Raw genomic sequence first — 18670 nt, 5'->3', positions numbered from 1 at the left:
TATGTGGAGGGGCGTACATGTGGTTAAATCAGTTGCCGTGAGTAACAGAAAAATACCAAACAAACTTTCCACGTGATAAACTCCGGAATCTACACTCGGTTCGGTTAGGATACGTACGCGTTATAGACGATCATACTAAGCGACACAGCTACACCCTATGAAGATCGTAGAGCGATGATAGCACCGATAATCCTGGTAATCTTGTCCGCCATCTCTGCCTCATCCAGCGGTGAGTTCGATTCCTCATATTTACCTTCAGAGAAAGCTCTGACGTTTACACACTTCCATGCACGCACTATGTATGGGCCGAGCTATGGGCATCCGGCGACACTTATAGCTGCTAAAACCTCACATATGAAAAACTATTACGTTAATGTCTAATGCTGAGTGGATGTGGATATAGATCTACTACAGAAAATTAACCTTTTTTTAAAAAATAGCTCCATGTATAATTATTTTGTGTTACTATTATAGCTACAGGAGGATACACAACCTGTATGTGTAACTTGAACCATCCAACATGTGTACAGTCTCAGTGTACTACTGACAGTGTGTGTCAACGTGTAGCTACTGTAACAACTAACCGAAGAATTGACTACGACCATCAACTTTGTTTCAGCAATGCAACAGCTGCAAACTCAAGGTGTAATTCAGTGTTCAGAAGAAATGAAAACCTAATTGAAGTTAGATACTGCTGCAACCAGAGATACTGTAACGGCAATGATACATTCATGTTTGAAATCATTGTTGCTTACCTTGGTAAGGTATTTAGTACCTAAGTGTGATTACCCAATGAGTGCTGTTTATTTTCCTTTGTGTGGTATTGGTTGTAGGAGTACAAAAGCATATCATTAAAAGTTTAATCATGCTAACTTGAGTTATTTGTTACACAGTGAAGCATTAGCAGATTGTTTGTAAATACTAGACCTCCTTAATGAAGTACTCCTTTAACCTTAACTGTTTATGGCTACTTGTTGACTATAATTCACCACAACTGTTAACCTCACACATTCTCTAAAATAACAGCATTTTACTTCATTGAAGCTGTATGTCATATGGCTGGCACACATCGCTTGCTACAATAGAGAGTATGTCAACCATAAAAATATTACAATAAAATTACATAAAGTTCTTAAATTATATACAGTAAGTAACCCACGACTAGACTAAGTAGCCACATGGACAACATGACCAGATTATATACCAGATTAACTGTCCAATATTAAATAAGTATATAGATACAGTACTGTAACCCATGTGAATAATATTCTATAACAACTGTACAGTCTCCTGTAACTATATTAAATGAGAAGTTTTTGGTACATACCTTAATGGTTAACTAGCTAGCCACATACTATATAATACCAGTATATACATACCTGCTTTTTGGTGTGCATAATACTTTAAAAGCTAATGGCTATATAGAACAGTGCCGAGCTAATTGCAGCCAAGATATTGTTGAAGAAGCAGATGTGCTCTGACTTCACAAATGGATTTCATTTACTTCATAATGGATTTCATATTTCATTAGTAATTGGATACGTGTGCATAGGAGGATAACAATAGTCTATGCAGACTGTTTCTGATGCCTATAAATGCTTTATCACTGTATTAAATTGTTATTCTTTTCAAGTGTGGCTTATAAAAATCTAGACCATCTATCACATCCCACACGTGCAGTTGCCATGTGAATGCACAAATAAATATAGTTATCGACACCTTGTATTAGTGGGTACTAATGAAGGTATCATATTTGTGCATGGCCACTCTATGAGATAGTACTCCAGAAGGATTTGCCTCCACACACTGACTGGTTGACATAACTCTAAATTTCAACTGCACACACATGTACTACTGCACACATGAGTACATGTGCGTATCAGTGAGAAATATAGATGGGGTGTATAGAATATCCTGTTTGTAAACAATTAATAACTGTGAGTAATCTGCTTGAATCTTGGATTTCCCAAATGGTCAGGAATTATCACACTATGACTAAAAAATAAACACTAATCTTAGGAGATCAATGAATAAATACATCAAAACAATTGCTATATGGTAAACTGCATGTGAATTGCCGAGTAGAATAATGCAAGTAAGCCAATAACTTCAAATGTGCTTTAAAGCACGTCCACTGAACTTTCCCTGTTTAACTGAGACAATGAATGCTACCGGTATATATAAAACTTTAGGAATTTTAAATTTGAGACAGAATCATAGAAATAAAACAAAGGAGATCGCCTACACATGCAACTACTATACTAGTGAAATTTTTATTCCTAATTCAATTGTCAATACATGACCGAAGTAGATATTAAATTTCCACTAGTATAGCTGCAGGTGTAGGCAATCTTCCTTATTTCATTACTTCTTATTTCTATATACACTTGAATATGTAACATAATTATGACTGGTGAACCAGTACATACTACATTGAAGGGGAAGATTAGTGCCAGGTATTTCATTAAACAAATGTCACATCTGGGCACAATGCTTCAGCTATGTTTCAGAGGTTACACAGCATTGTGAACAAAGAACAGTATAAGTACAATCACTGCAAAAAATATGGATGATAATAATCTTAATCTATCTATATATCTATATATATTATATATATATATATATAAATATGAAAAGCCGTCTGTCCGTCCGGCCATCATGCCGATTACTCACCAAACTTGGCACGAATCGACACAATCTGTGCTGATAATGAAACACTCATCATCCGGCTACTCTAAGATTGTTATCACGAGTTCACGCGTGCTTCCGTTCGTTCTCTACAGTGCGTAGAAGGCCAAGGTGTAGAGAAAACTTGAACAACATTCCTTTGAAAACCACAGCACATACTGTTCAAGTGTAGGACTAACGTGTAATAGGTCGTGGGTTCGAATCCACGTGTTGGCAGATTTTTTTTTCTTTCTACTCAGTACCTTTTTGTGCACACCTTTTTAAAATACGACCTTTAAGCTCATCGCACGTATCGATGCGAGACTTTAGCGAAATTAAACGTCCATCATCTGGCAACCCAATTGTTGTTGTAGCAAATCAATACGTGCTTTTGTTCGCTCTTTATAGGGCACTGGTGTAGGGAAGGATCACTGAAGTTGAGCTACATTCCTGTCAAACCACAGATAAACAACTGTGGCGATTTGTGCACCTCCCTTAACCAAGTTATTATAACCAACCTGGGTTCAATCCCCGCCTAGGTCATAACTTTTTTCCCCCTTTTGGGACCTTTTTCATGCACCTTTTTGTTCTATCTGTCCCATGCAAGTCTTCATCTACAAACTCTTATGCTCAGTTTTCACTGGCACTTAACTGCCTCACATCATAGGGACTCTTATAGCAACTTTTGGGATAAGGCAGGCGAATTGCAAACATATTTCTCCATCTGTGTGTTGGTCCTGTGTGTTGGTCCTGTGTGTTGGTCCAGTGTGTTGTAATAGAGTAGGTAAAAGCATCTTTCACCAGTATCCAGAATATCTACATCTTTGTTTTAAGCACATAGGTGTGCACTGACATGCAAAACTGTTTGTTCAGATTTACCTCATTACTGCTGTAGTAAAATAGGCAACTTGCATGATTGGACAGATACTACTGTGCATCTGAAAAATGATAATACTGGAACCATGCAGTTACCGTAGTTTACACTGAGGAACTGCGTCTGACCTGGCACAACTGTTTCACTATAATCCTGCTTACGTGCTTTCACTCTAAAAGATTATACATTACCTTAATAAAAATTGAGTTTTTGTATGGCAAGAGGTATATGTGTCACTGCAACATCAGAACTGAAAGTGCATAGCATAGGACAAGTTCTGAACCTTTGCTTGCCATGATAATTACAAATTGTGGTCACTTTATGCCCAAGTTCATTTCTTTTGTGACAGTTGGTAAGGTAAACATCATGTAGAAACTGAAACTGAAACTGTACCACCTGTAATGTAGGTCTACTGTATATATAGCTTGCATGCATTTTAGCTAATTAGCCTTGCATGCTCATTATTTCACTGTACTGCATAGGGATCATGTACTTTAAAGTACCATCGACATGCATGCTACACATCAAATATAGGACACTATTATTTATGCTTGGTTCCCAATATATTAATTATTGTTGCATTAATTGTCCTGCATGTAAATGTTCTTTACAGCACATTGAAGTCACTGGTAGAGAAGACGCACTGAATAATTGAACTACATTCCTGTCAAAACCACAAACAATAAACTTTAGTGTTTTGCATCATTAATTTCAGCAGGACCTCATGCTCTTTAAAAATGTGACATCATCATGTACTCTACATGAGCAGTGCTGGTGTTTAATGCTTGGTCCCTCTTCCTGGCATTAAAATGTTTAATGTGGAGATGGTCCTGCACGTAGGGCAGGTACCAATGCTAGTAATGTAATAATCAGCACAAATCTCAAGCCAGAGAAGTGCAACCTGCAAAAAGCAGCACCCATGTGGTAGTGGATAAAGAAATGGAACACAAAGGAGGACAAAGTTAAGTGCACGATGCATGTAATAGCTGTTGCAGTAGACGAAAAGGCACATCTTAAGATTAAGTGACATCAAACAGAACAGTGAAGAAATCAAGTCTGTAGCATTAACTGAAGGTATCAGTTAGTAGCTAATCAGAAGAAAATTCCGTTAAATAACTTTCTTTAAAATCTATAAAACACTTGTTGAAAGCATATGGGATCACTTTGAAGGCACGTTTGGGCTTGATTATGCCTAACCAGGTTTTTGGGTGATGCTTTCCACTATCAAACTGTATGATGTCTTTTGTTTGGGTCTTATATGTCAGTAATAGTATCAGGGGTGGAAATGTAAATCAACTCTTAGGATGGTCCATATATGGGACCAGATGGACCACATATACTAGTTAAAGCACCACCACGAGTGCAATATGGAAAAAAAATAGCACAAGAGTGTGGACGAGAAACCAATGCAGCACGAGGCGAAGTCGAGTGCTGTATTCGGCTCAAGACCACACCAGAGTGCTATTTTTTTCATATTGCACAAGTGTGGCGGTGCTTTAACTGGTTTAAAGTGCTTTCTAGTTATCTTTGTTTGGAGTGTTCTTGGTCTTCAGCCATCAGACAATCAGTAAGTGTCTATATAGTACAAGTTTGGTCATGAAACAAACAGATAGCATTGTTTTGGGTATTTCTAGCAATTTAAAATGTTACCCATGTGATAAACAGTGCTGCATTTTCTGTATGCAGTGCTGTATTTTCTGTATGCAGTGCTGTATTTTCCTTTCAGGAAGTATTACCACTCTCATCCGTTTGATCTTCACCCACGCAAATGCTTCAAGATTTAATAGTCATTTTGTCCAAACTGAATCTATCAGTATTTTATGCCCACCAGGCCTTTGAAAGGGAGAATATAAAATGTGCATTGTGTGTCTGTGACTGTCATAGCAAACAGTAATCACCAAGTTCCAGGTTTGATGCTCACTGATGGCCCAGTAGCTACAGTTGTTACTTTGCACAAGAAACTTTACTTACAGTATATTCAGTTGTAAATACGGACTTAGGACCAGCTGATCGAGCCTCATTGGGTACCTGTTAACTGATGTCAACTTTCAATGTCTCACAAAACGGGTGAGGTTCAAGTAGGACTTTAGGTAACCACTTACCTGCTAGACATCATGATACAGCTTCCTGTGCATGGGGTACCATTACTGACCTCAGGAGGATTTACCTACAATAACTCACAGCACCTACATAGTACACAGGCGTCTCAAGGGTTCCGGGTAGGCATGATAACAGCTGAGACTGTGTTTTTGCTTTGTGCGTGTGTGTACATGTATATTACAATGTTCTTCTCTGTGTTGTGCTTAGGAGATGAAGTATTAAATTTTCTAACCCCAACCACCACCACTAATATGATAACTACGAGAGGTATCAATACAACACCAGCTACTACAAGAACCACAACAACTAATACTGTTAAGGCTACTAATACCATTGGCAATACAGCAGACCGTGACAATGATGACAATAATGTTTCATATGTTCCACTGATCATAGCACTCACTATAGTTGTATTTGTTCTAGTACAAGTTGTAGTTGTTACTGCTGTATTGTTAGTGTTCTGTCACAGACTAAAGTGACATAAATACACACATGTACTCATATCACTTGTGTATAAATTCACAACAATTGTTTATTTATTTTATACCTTAAACTGAGTAAATTTTAGAGTTGTGTTTAACCGGATCAATTTTAGTAAGTGGTGGCAGCGGCAGTGGAGGATTGGATCCAGGCAAATACCTGGCAAAAGTTGTGTCAAACTTGGCAACAATCCTTCTATCTGTTCCAATGGAAAGATCAATGTTACTTTGTTCCATTAAAATCTATCGAAGACTTTCAGCTACTAGCTTAGAACAGCTGATCTTTGTACTGCATCCTAAATCTCAATATAAAAATACTTAATGTGTTTGTGGAATATTTAAGCTATATACAATAACTAAATGGTTGATTAGGAGTGTACTTTTGTAAACTGTACAGTCTCGCTACATATTTTTATTGTGCAGTTATAGTATGTGATCACACACACAGAGAACCTACGTGTTAGGGATGCAACAATGTGTCGATTTATCGCATATCGGTGATACATTGAAGCCATGATACGTATTGATATGAAGTTAAGCTGATTAATATAATGGGGTATGTATCAAGGGGTATGGACAATAGAAATGTACCACATTTTACTTGCATCCTCATGAACCAAATTAAGAAGCCAGGATTATACATCAACATCATCCATTTTTTGGCGCTCTGGAAAGAAAACGGTCTCTCCATATTCTGAATTAACAAACGCCTCACTACAGTATGTTTGTATTCCACTTGAATTGGTGACCGGATCTGCGAAAAGGGTCTTATACCCTTTCCAATTGCAAGTGCTTGGCAACCCATATAACTTGACTTGGGAATAAGGTACCAGCTTGAATTTGGTCACATTATACTGCTAGCTAGCATAGCAATATTGCTTGGTAAAATTTTAGAGGTGACAGGTTAAAACCAAGAGGAGTTATAATAAGTTAATTTGAAAGCTTGGAAAGGCTACAATCCACCTTTTTGCAGATTTGGTCACAAGTTGTGTGATATGTCACCGCATCATAATAAAATGTAGACACTGAATATATCAATATGCCCAAATATTGAATCACAACTTTGTATTTAACAACCATGTAAAACAAACTGATAAGCAATGCTTTCATGTGGTGTATATACAAATCACAACTGCACAAGTAACCATACATATTAGTTCACATGGGAAGATCAAAGCACTAATATGTACTTTATTTTTCATATAGTAAGGGTACTGTTTGGAAACAAACCATGGTTATTAATTATGTATGCGACATTTTAATGGCAAAAATTACAGCTAAAGGATATACACACTGTAGAGACACTTGTGTTCAATCTATGAAATAGTTATTATAGTTAAAACACTGTTTACATTACAATGGAAAACAAAAATCACTTGTGGTTGAAGTCTGCAAGTGCTTTGGCATATAGCTATGTATCAGTTGCTTATTTACAACCTTGTAGCAGTGCTTTAGGTTACAGTAATTTGGCAAACTGACAAAATTCGCTGTATTTGCCTAATTAAAATTCAACTCCAAGGCTGTAACAGGTAACCATGCACTTTAACAGTAAGAACATAGTTTGAAAAGACAAGCATAATATAATATCAATGATATTATTTAACTCTTTCCTGCAAATAATGCAACTTCATCTTGTAATATAAATGGTAATGACTGCATCAGACAGTGTAAAGAGTATAGACTTACTATAATTGTTTGGTTCCAATGCATAGAAAGAATATATACAAGACCCTGTACTTATAAGTTTAAGTGTCATATTTAAAATGATCGTGCCATTAACAGCCTTCTAGATATTTGTAGTGAATTAATTGCTACCGCAAGTCAACCAAATTTCTAATGCTTGTGTGTTATGTCATGAGTTACTAAAAAAAAAAGCTGAAGCCATTCAACATAAATGTACCATAGTTTTTATTCAACAAGAAATGCTAAAATTTCATGGGCACAATTACAAATGCCTGCTGAATAGCACAAAAGCTTTATTTGTTATTTTACACAGAAGTTGCTTTGGTTACAGCCACTAAATATTTACAAAAACAGTACGGTTAAGGAGTTTGTGTAGCATTTGTTCCAGTAATTGCAAAACTCAAACATTTTCCTGACAAAAACTAGAGTGTTTATCTTAAATACGTCTATGTTACAATGTCCGTCTATTGTTAATATAAATATACACCTTTGTGAAAAGGCTACAGTATATGAAACACTTGATGCCAGCTGAAAATGAGTATATACTGTTCAGATGATGCATCTTAGCCATCTTTGGTTGGTTTATTTCAACTCTGATCTCTGAAGTCAGGCAATAAGTCAACAGATAGCTAAACTATAGTCATCCAATACTACATGGATGAAATTACAGAGCAAGATTAAAAATTCTTGACATGCCTCTTAGCGAATAAATACACTTACTCTTGTGTGTAATAACTGACAGTTTTGAAGTATAAACTATTTAATAACACACACATTAGTTGTAGCAAGGGCACATGGCCTGCTGACATGATTGCATGCATGATAAGACTCTTTGAAATGAACTTTGACTGACTCTATTTAGGCTATTTTTGGTGGGTCATTTTAAATCTTATTATTCCACCTTGTTTTCTAATATATTCCATGCCTTCATGCATAATAAAAACGCATTCCTTAAAAGTAATGATGTAACGGAGGTGCTTGATTTGTGTCAGCGAGAATGGTTGCCATGGTGCTACTAATCTTGTGAAATGTTTTTTAGTGATAACTCGGAAAAACCATCTACAGAAGAGTCAGTGTAGCATAAATAGAATCTGAAGCAGTTATATAGATACACTGTACAGTCTACATAATTTATAAACCCTCAGTAGAGTTGTGTGTTATAGCCGTGGGCCTTCGGGTTTATAAACTTTGTCGTAGAACTATACAACCCTTACAATGCACCATTTTTGATTGCTGATCATTAACATGGCAATGCTGTCCACCACATTCTTCAGCCACCTCACAGAGTGAGTATAATTTTAAAAACATGCACCCCATTGTGATGATATTCACATTCAAAAATCAAAGAAAATCATTGTACAAGTATAGACAACTGTTATGAATTGATCACAACCACTAATCATAAACGTTTGTAATATTATGTAAACATAACTCACTGTACGGTGGCGTACAAATGTTTGTTTGATTTCTAACCTATGATCTTACTATTGGCTACAAAACTACCTCCTAAAATGGCATAACCTATACAGTTGCAGTGCAAATAGGAAATGCCATGTTTATCAAAACCAGTAGCCCACAAAACTGTGCCGAGTCCACATGAGAAAAAACAGTAATAATATATGTAGGAGCTACAACTGTTCAAAGGGGTAACAACTTGAAAATAAGCTACGATTTGGATGATAATTTTCACACTACCCATGTGCATACTACACAGTAAATGTCTTGCCATATATGGTGAATTCATTTGACTACTAATTCTAACTATGTGTTACCAATTAAAATAGTAACAGTGCATGGCAAACACCTCCATAAGTGGCTTCATGGGTTGTTAAACATGTAGAGTGTACTTGTATTAATGGTATGTATGTTTCACTTGGTAGGAAATGTAACACTGTACAAGTGAGTTGATTGCATACCATGCACATGAATACAAAATATGATGCACTCCTACTAAGTATACTACTAATAACACCACACACACACACACACACACACACACACACACACACACACACACACACACACACACACACACACACACACACACACACACACACACACACACACACACACACACACACACACACACACACACAGACTCGCACGCACACAAACTAGGATTGGGAGGCATTAATAAAGTTGTGTGTGTTTCTTTTTCAGATACCAATTGGTTTCTAAAAATACCAAATACTGATTTGTGGTGGTTTGGTGGTAGCCATACATGAAGTCAAGCCCATGTTTATGCTGCGGACAAGCACAGTGTTGAAGTATTTATCACAATGATTTTTTTCTTGCTGGACACAAAATGAAAGCCTCTGCTAGCCTTGCAATGCAAAACCATTGTAGCCAGCACTCATTCATGCTCTCAAGTCTGCGCAGGCAAATCTTTCTGGATTAAGACTAGGGACTAAATCCTTCCACAGTGAGTCAAGCAAGACAAGGTCAACTGGGTATATTGGCTTTCCTAGTTGACACCAGGTCCCCATTATAGCTGAGTAGACTAAAGCAAACTTTTTTTGCTCAAGGAAATGATAACAGCATCATGGAGCATGGAACCTTGTGTGATTACCATGCCATTGCTCCAACTACTGAAATATGCTGCCCTCACACAAGTGCGCAGACACTACACAAAAAACACCAATATCTTTGGATACAAGCCTACCCAGTGAAACACTCTGCTATGCTCAGGTACTGTGATAAATCCCCAGCTGTTCTGGGTGAAGGTGTAGGCACTTGAAGATCATAACACACCAACACGCACACACTGTAAACACACTGGTGACATCATCACCACAATGAACACATCACAAATATGTTATGTGTAATTATTTGGTTAGAGCATTTCAGATGTTATCCAATGATGCCACCTCACACACATGTAAAACCTTTTGCACATCAATAACAAGACTAGCCTGTAAACAACCACTGATGCTAATCCAGGTGGAACCACAATACAAATAATAAATATGGAGCCCCACAATATTGATACTATCAGTGGCCACCTCACCGATAAGACCACCTCTTGTAAGTTAGGGGCATTTGATCTGACGTACACCAGTACTTCATTTATTGCACTTCCATGGTGACCTAGTGTCCTGGAGTGATTTCCTTTTTACACCATCGTTGATTTGGCTCACGTGATGGTATGGAATGTGAGAACCAAACATACACATACACATACCAACTACAACAGTGTCAACAGACTGTGCAGTACACAAGCACATGAAGACTGCAAGTACATCACAGCCTCCACATCAGCTCATATAAAACACCATCACCTTGCCACCTCACTTACTTTATGACAAATGACTCCACATCTTAATTAGCCATGAAATCACCAGAACAGGCACAAACCATGTCTTAGTTTTTGTATCCTAGTCATGGAGCACCATCTCTTACTACGGTAATCTGTCAACCCACGTGACCGGATATACTGAAGGAAGTCAGAAATATTATAATTACGTGAAGTAATCTATTATCAGTGAAAATTATAGATTAAAGCCGTTTGACTTTTTATGTTCTCCGCTAGTCTGGGGTTTAGTGAAGTAGATTAAGTTGTGTTTTCTTCTGACCAAGATTCAAAGTGATGTTTACAGTAGAAACTGTCGTCGTCGCGACGTGTGTCCTGTTTTCTTTCTTCGCTGCATCGTCAGGTAAGTGTTCAGATATGTATGATACATCGATGCAGTTAGGATACTGTAGACGTATTGTCTTTTGAAGTATAATACAGCCAAGATTCCTGGGTGGCTGGGGAAAAAAATAAGAATCGTACTACAAAAAGCAAGTTTAAATTTGACAAGGCGCGCACCTTTCTCGTCGCCAGTAGCCAGGTGTTGATATCTAATGGTCGACCTGAGACATTCCTGGCGTTGCCTTGTCGCTACATACACAGACTGGCGGGTAATTAATCAAAGGCGCCTTCAGCTGTGTTATGCTAACTAATTATACTCATGAAACTCATTACCAAGATAAGATTTGTGTTAGTTAAATATTTCAGCTGGATTTACTATTAAAAAGAAACACCCATACAGGCTAGTTTACTTTGTGGTTCTTGTTGGATATGCTTTAGTGGCTCTGAACAAATGTCCAAAGCTGCTACAGAATACACGGGAATTTATGCTACGTTGCTTATCAATAAGCCACTAGTAAGATGGAGTTGACTGTCTCTACAGTCAATTTGGGGTCTGTTTATAAAAAAAATCTCTGTGAAGTTTGTGTACAGAGGAACCATTAAGCTATTATTAGAAATGCTTGTTTGTTACAGGAAATTCTCTTGAATGTAGCTGTAATTTTGACCACGGGCACTGTAACACCACTGCAAACAGTTGTAACACTGACACAACATGTCATAGAGTGGTGACATACAGGGACTGTAATGTAATTCTTGATCAACAGCTGTGTGTCATTGATGAAATACCACTCGGATGTGATAGTGTTACAAAAAGAACAGTAGGTGGCACTGTAATCATTGAAGTAAATCAGTGCTGTAGAGAAAGACAGTGTAATGCAAATGATACACTCCTTGAAGAGTTAATCAAACTAGAAATTGGTATGTGCATTTGTGTGTGTGCGTGTGCGTGTGTGTGTGTGCGTGCGTGCCCAGCTGTCCTTGTCTTCCTTAACGGTGTTGAGATCAATGTGCAACCTCTAGTGTTCTCAACACGGTCCTCCTGCAAGCCACTAGTCCTGGCCCTTTACCTACACTGTCTGAGTAGTGCACAGGCATCCCAGTACTGGTTTGCTGGGCTGGTAATAGCTTATTACACCCACTATGCATGATACTTGATGTGTGATTACATACAAGATATTTTTGAAGATGACATGTATTTTTTTTTTGTAGTGGTTTTCATTAATAAACTTTTGTGGGAAACCAAATGCAATGTTGTGGCCACCTGTTGCATTTTTATGAGTTGGTTTTGGTTACTAGTGGTGTCATTCAGAGCTTCAATCCAGTGGGGAGACTTTTACTTGTTGCTAGAATGTCACAATGTGTGTAATAAAAGTGTAAACTCCTGAGTTGATTATTGTTACTGACCATTTCCTGCAAAGCATAGAACCGATCTTAGACACTTTTTGATATTTTGGGATCGGTTACCAAATACAATAGGGATGTAACTTGCATTTGTATAATTCGTCTTTATTTTTTCTCTCAATTATGGTATGTTCTGTCATGATATTATAGTACATTATCAGTAGTATCCTCCTTAAACTGACAAACTATGTGCTGTGATGCTAAACTCACTTGCTCAATTCACAGATCTCTATGGCACGTACAATTACATTTTATCCTATAGGGAAGTCAATGCTGTTGTAAATATATATGTATTAGGAAGGTATAAGAAATTTAAAAGTTTTGCAATTGAGTAGCTATTATTATTATGGCACTCTAGTGACTATCAGGTAGGTCCCAAACATAGCTAAGGCATAAATCACAACCCCTTTAATAAGTCCACCCCAATATAGTGACCATAATATGCTTCTATAGTAACCATGTCGAGTAGGACACAAACATAGCTAAGGTATCCTTACTTCTGTGATAAGACCACCTCAATGTTGAGGTCATATGACCTTTTCCTTTTACATGTCTGTTTAATAAGAATTTTCGTATTATATGTTCATATCTTTGTGTTGGTTGCTCGCTCAGACAGTGGATATCGTATGTTCTTTTCATTGTGGACTCGTACTGTTTTTTGTACCATAGGTGAGAATCCCTGCGATAGAACAAACTCAACTGATCCTCCCCCTTCTAATACTACTAATAATTCCACTGTTAGCAGCACTGAAAAGAGTAGGACTCATGTTACCGTCATCATTTCACTTATCATCGTATTGTTTGCGGTAATTCTGGCCCTGATGGTTACCGTTGTGATTGGGCTGCTGTATAAGAAGCATCGCTACCATACACGGCGAGTTTCTGATCTAACCAATTTTGACGATCCAAGTGGTAAGGTGTACTGCGTGTGCGTGCGTGCGTGCGTGCATGTGTGTGTATCCACATGTTGTTCTTTCTGTAGTATGAGTAATTAAGTAAGCAAGCAAATAAATGAATAAACAAATGTATGTGTGTGTGTGTTTGTACTATATACGATATATGACAGGGCAGAAGTTCTATATTTGCAAAATCCTTTAAAACTTTTTATGATTACAAGGACAGGTATTTTTGGACAGGTATATTCCATTTACTGAAAATCCTTCACCTTATGTCACTGTAGTGTTTCCTTATGTAAGGAGAAGGATCAGATCATTTTCCTCTCTAATTACTTGGTGGTTGAACATTAGCTGTAACCCAAGCCAATTGCCTTACCCTTTGATGGCTTCCCACTTTGTAGTGATGTGAATGAGCCCATACAACAGTGGTCAGTGTAGCATGAATATTGGTTGAAGATTGCTTCTGGCTTGTAGATATACTTTCACTATGCTTTGTAGATATCTCAATGAATGTGAGCCAGCCAGCCTAGTCAGACTAATGGTAGTGTGTGGGTATGTGTACTATCCTACTGTAGGTAATACATACATGCCAATGGTGTTAATGTGTTCTTTTTCAACTACTTAAGTAGGACTGTTGAAACAATTTCAGTTTTGAAAACAGTGGTGGTAATTTGAGTAAAAAGGTTTACTCATCTCATGTGGCTTGGTGTAACTGTAGCCCTGTATGAAGCTATGATCAAATTGAGGGTATATTTCAATCTTTGAAGGAGGCCATTTGAGTATCAACTTGTTACCAATAATAGTTTAATGGGCACTTGGGTGTGTTGAGTTGATGGTCTGGTTGCATTAAGCAGTTAAGAGATCTTGGTGTTATTTTTATCGTGCTCTATTTTTAGCAACCCTCTCGTCCATATCTGGAAGTGGTGCTGGTGTGCATCAGTTGGAAAACAGAACGATTGCCCGCCAAATTCAGCTTGTGCAGAGCATTGGCAAAGGAAGATATGGCGAGGTGTTCCTCGGGAAGTGGCAATCGCAATATGTTGCTGTTAAGATATTTTCAACTGTTGATGAACAGTCATGGAAGAGAGAGGGGACAATATATCGTACCTGTATGCTGAACAATGAAAATATTTTGCGGTTCATAGCCATGGATAATAGAGATACAGGTCAGCTTCTTTCCCATGTGATTAGTATGGTGATTGTGTGTGAATGAAGTATTATAATGTCAAAATGTGACACTCCAGGTATGTGGTGTGTATTATGTAGTGTGTACATGGGGTTAGGGGTGCCCACACCTTGACCTATGAAACATGGTACAGCCTCCTGTGGGGGGTTATTAGTCCTGCCACAGGATACTGACTACTGACTCCTGCCACCTGTTGCGTTTCTAGCTGTGTATGTACATGGCCGAAGGCTTTGTTTTGTATATTGTGTGTGTTGTGTAGTGTAGTATATCTGACTGTGTGTGGGTACACAGGTTGTGTACAGGACTTGAAAGCAACATAATATATTTACCAACACACTATTCTTACATACAGCAATCATTCACTTCACTACAGATATAGTCCACAATGTTTGTCATGTGAAGGAGTGTTAACCATGAATTGCATTCTGTGTAAACACATTAGTTGTTAAAACACACTACAAAGGACTTAAATTTTAACACATTGGATGTTTATAGGCCAGTACAACATTGATGGGATTTTAGTTCATTCATAACTACCTGTGTTTATTGAGTACTCTCCTCCTCTTCTTGTTCAGGTATATGGACACAGTTGTGGATGGTGTTTGATTACCACCCTCGTGGCTCGCTTTACGATTTCTTATTGAGAAATGTGATCACATCGGAGCAGCTTTGTACTCTCACCGTTTCTCTGGCGAGTGGACTGGAATATCTCCATCATGAATTCAAGGCTGGAGAGTTAAAGAAGCCAGCGATTGCCCACCGTGACCTGAAAAGTCGGAACATTTTGGTCAAAGTGAACAGCACTTGCTGTATAGCTGACTTTGGATTGGCTGTTAGTCATGATGTTTCTAAGGACATGGTAGAAATAACTAACAATACTAAACAAGGTATACTATCACTCTTGTATCCTATAGGGAGACGTGTTAGAGCTACTGAAAACTACTTAGATGGTATTGTAAATTGTTAATTTCTCTTCTCTAGGCACAAAGAGATATATGGCTCCGGAAGTGTTGGATGAAACAATCGATGCCACACAATTTGAATCATTTAAACTTGCGGATATTTACTCTCTTGGACTGGTGCTATGGGAGACCACAAGAAGATGTGAAGTGGCAGGTATAAGATTGTACTGTAACTTGATATGATAGTAACTTGTAATTTAAGTAATTTATCCTCTGTGTGTACATAGTGTATAGAGTATTGTACAGTATTGTTCTTTACTGTAAAAAGCTAGACTAATATCTTCAATAGGGAGCGAGTAGGGAGAGAATTACTTCTGTGGTTAGTTGTTTTAGGATGGTTGATAACAGTTTTATGCAAAGTATTGGAGATGCCTTGGTGGTAAACTGATAGGTGAAGTTATCATCATCAGTAAAATTTCATCTGACATGTTAGCAATATAGCAAGCTTCCTACAAGTATGCTGGTTATTATACATAAATGAACATGTGCATGTCATTTACATAATTATGTACTTACAGTCTCAAATAGCCAGGCTGCTTTTTTTTCTGATGTCTATGTTGTGTTGAATAACATATCATTTTGGAAATGTCAAACAAAGTATAAACAAAAACCTTTTTTTGTGGCACTCAAGACTCCAGCGATATGTTAGATCCACAGTTGTCTTTTAAAAATGTACATCTCAGCAACTATGGGTTTTGTTTATATTGTAACTTGTCTGAAAATAATGAATATAATCAGGCAGTGTTTTACCAGTACATTAATTGATTATATTTCTATCAGCCACTACAACTTGTCCACATGAATAGTCAGGCTTTACGGATCAAATAACAATCACTACATCTTTTCTTCAGTGTGTTACTGTGAAGTGGTTGCTAAGTTAGTCACCCAGTGAGCTAAGTGGATAAGCATATAACCATGGTAACTGAGGTACAGCCTTTGAACTGCCAGCCTTGGTTTCCTAATTGTGTCAATATCCTTCCTGGTAGCCTCTGTAGTAGCCTGAAGCACCAAATGAAGATCTTATTCATAGAGTTGTTGAAATAACCAGCTGGTGTGAATTATTTGCTATAGAGCTATATTCATTTGTATCTTAGGTTGCTGCAGATTTTAAACTGTCTTGGTATCTGCTTGTCTAGTCTATGGTCTCTGATGTCATGCTAGTTATGAAGTCATTTAAGTGAAAGCCACATAATATTAATGTTGTGTATTTTCCTTTCAATGTTTTGTGTTTGATTAAACTGGTTTATGTCTCAGGTGGAGCAGAAGAGTACCAGTTACCTTATGCTGAGAGGGTGGCCCATGATCCAAGCCTGGAGGAGATGAAGAAACTGGTTGCAATCGAAGAGTACCGACCACCAATCCCCAACACCTGGCAATCTGACCAGGTGACTGTCACATGCTATTGTTTGTATAGGTTGAATGTGGAGGTAATTTTTGAATCCCTTGCTGGTTGACTCCTTACTATTTCGATTTGTGTAGGGATCAAGTCAACAAGGTTTCAATGTCAACATTTATACTCCTGCTAGACTACTATGCAGGCCACCTTCTTGTCCCTAGTTAAGATAGAAAAAAAAACTTAGAATCCCCTTGATGGTCTATCAGGTTTAACCATGAGGTGTACTGCTTGGCTGGAACTTCAGTGTCCTACGTGTTTGAGATGGCTTTCTTTCCCCGTAGTGATGTGTGTGTGTTGAAGGATGGGGGAGATATGGGATAGCAAAGGAAGTTTATTGTTATGGCCATTATGTAATTTTAATATTCAGGTGTAAATTGTGTTCAGACTAATCATTGTTCCCTCCTACTGATGTATTCACTATATTCATGACTAACTTACAAGCTGTAGGCTAATGTATACTTTTATTTGTAACTATTTTTACAGTTTTAGGAAGTGTTTGTTGTACATAAAGTCTGTGTGTTAGCTGGACACGATGCCAGCCCATCATATGACAATATTTTTATGTTTGTTTGTGTGTAGGTGTTGTCGGCTGTGTCCAAGATTATGCAGGAGTGTTGGTACTGTGAACCATCCGCCCGACTGACTGCACTAAGAGTCAAGAAATCACTTCAAACCATTTGGTGTAACTCAAATGACTGTAAACCACAAACAGCTTAGTCAAACCTATAGTATCCTACATTGTAAATACAACTAAAGTTCTCCTTCTTTTTTTAAATATAGGTATATATTGGATATGTAGTACACGTGTACATACTACTTATATTGTCGTACACTTATTTTAGTTACTATATGATATTCTCTGAGAGTTTTTGTACAAGTTACTAGGTTTGACAATATATCTTTGAAGTAGAGTAACATGATAAATCACATTAGAGTTCAGTCTCCTAACTGACATGTGTATTAGTACACGATGTACGGTGGTCATGACTTACTAAATTTGCTGAGATATTTGGAGAAGTACTTTACATGATGAACACACCATGTAATCTCTTTGACCATTCATAGTATTAAACTATGTAGTAAGCTTACATGGTTTAGCTCTCAAACATTTTCAGTGTTGTTGTGTCTACTAACCAGAGGAGGGCGGAAGCGATTTAGGTGCTACTTAAAAAATATTACCTTAATTGCATAGTTCTGTTCAAAATCTCACGTGAACCTCAATAGTCTCAATACAAAACAAGCAAATGGTGGGGTTCAGTGGGGTTTACTAGATTTTTAGATCATGCTTCATGTAAGGATTAAGGTGATGTAATTGGTTTCACAAAAGCGCTTAGTTTTCTAGGCAAAATCGATGAAACTATTTCGCGTGTAGCGAGTTTAGCACTAACCAGGTAT

At 37.6% G+C, this 18670-nt stretch overlaps 2 protein-coding genes and 1 long non-coding RNA gene across 4 annotated transcripts; 2 read left to right on the top strand and 1 right to left on the bottom strand.

Moving 5' to 3' along the window:
• Positions 1-70: 70 nt before the first annotated feature.
• Positions 71-6208, top strand: LOC136240215 (uncharacterized). The gene is made up of 3 exons (XM_066031133.1): positions 71-229; positions 475-759; positions 5849-6208. Exons 1-3 carry the CDS (start codon positions 175-177, stop codon positions 6118-6120), a joined length of 612 nt encoding a protein of 203 aa, XP_065887205.1. The 5' UTR covers positions 71-174; the 3' UTR covers positions 6121-6208.
• Positions 5887-11732, bottom strand: LOC136240216 (uncharacterized). Its single transcript, XR_010693745.1, has 3 exons — positions 11612-11732; positions 11099-11550; positions 5887-6422 (listed from the first exon to the last, which is right to left on the bottom strand). It is a non-coding gene; the product is annotated as an uncharacterized lncRNA (long non-coding RNA).
• Positions 11268-18152, top strand: LOC136240214 (TGF-beta receptor type-1-like). 2 transcript variants are annotated; one of them, XM_066031132.1, is made up of 8 exons: positions 11268-11456; positions 12068-12352; positions 13505-13747; positions 14628-14897; positions 15493-15804; positions 15899-16033; positions 17134-17306; positions 17359-17831. In XM_066031132.1, the coding sequence occupies exons 1-8, from the start codon at positions 11390-11392 to the stop codon at positions 17434-17436; spliced, it is 1563 nt and encodes a 520-aa protein (XP_065887204.1). In that variant the 5' UTR covers positions 11268-11389; the 3' UTR covers positions 17437-17831. The 2 variants fall into 2 exon arrangements, with proteins under 2 accessions (XP_065887204.1, XP_065887203.1); XM_066031131.1 differs by lacking the exon at positions 17359-17831 and adding an exon at positions 17855-18152 and having other exon boundaries at positions 11273-11456; positions 17134-17264.
• Positions 18153-18670: the final 518 nt, after the last annotated feature.

The sequence above is a fragment of the Dysidea avara genome, chromosome 12, assembly GCF_963678975.1.
Source record: "Dysidea avara chromosome 12, odDysAvar1.4, whole genome shotgun sequence".
NCBI lineage: Eukaryota > Metazoa > Porifera > Demospongiae > Dictyoceratida > Dysideidae > Dysidea > Dysidea avara.
This window is presented reverse-complemented; position numbering and strand designations above follow the sequence as displayed.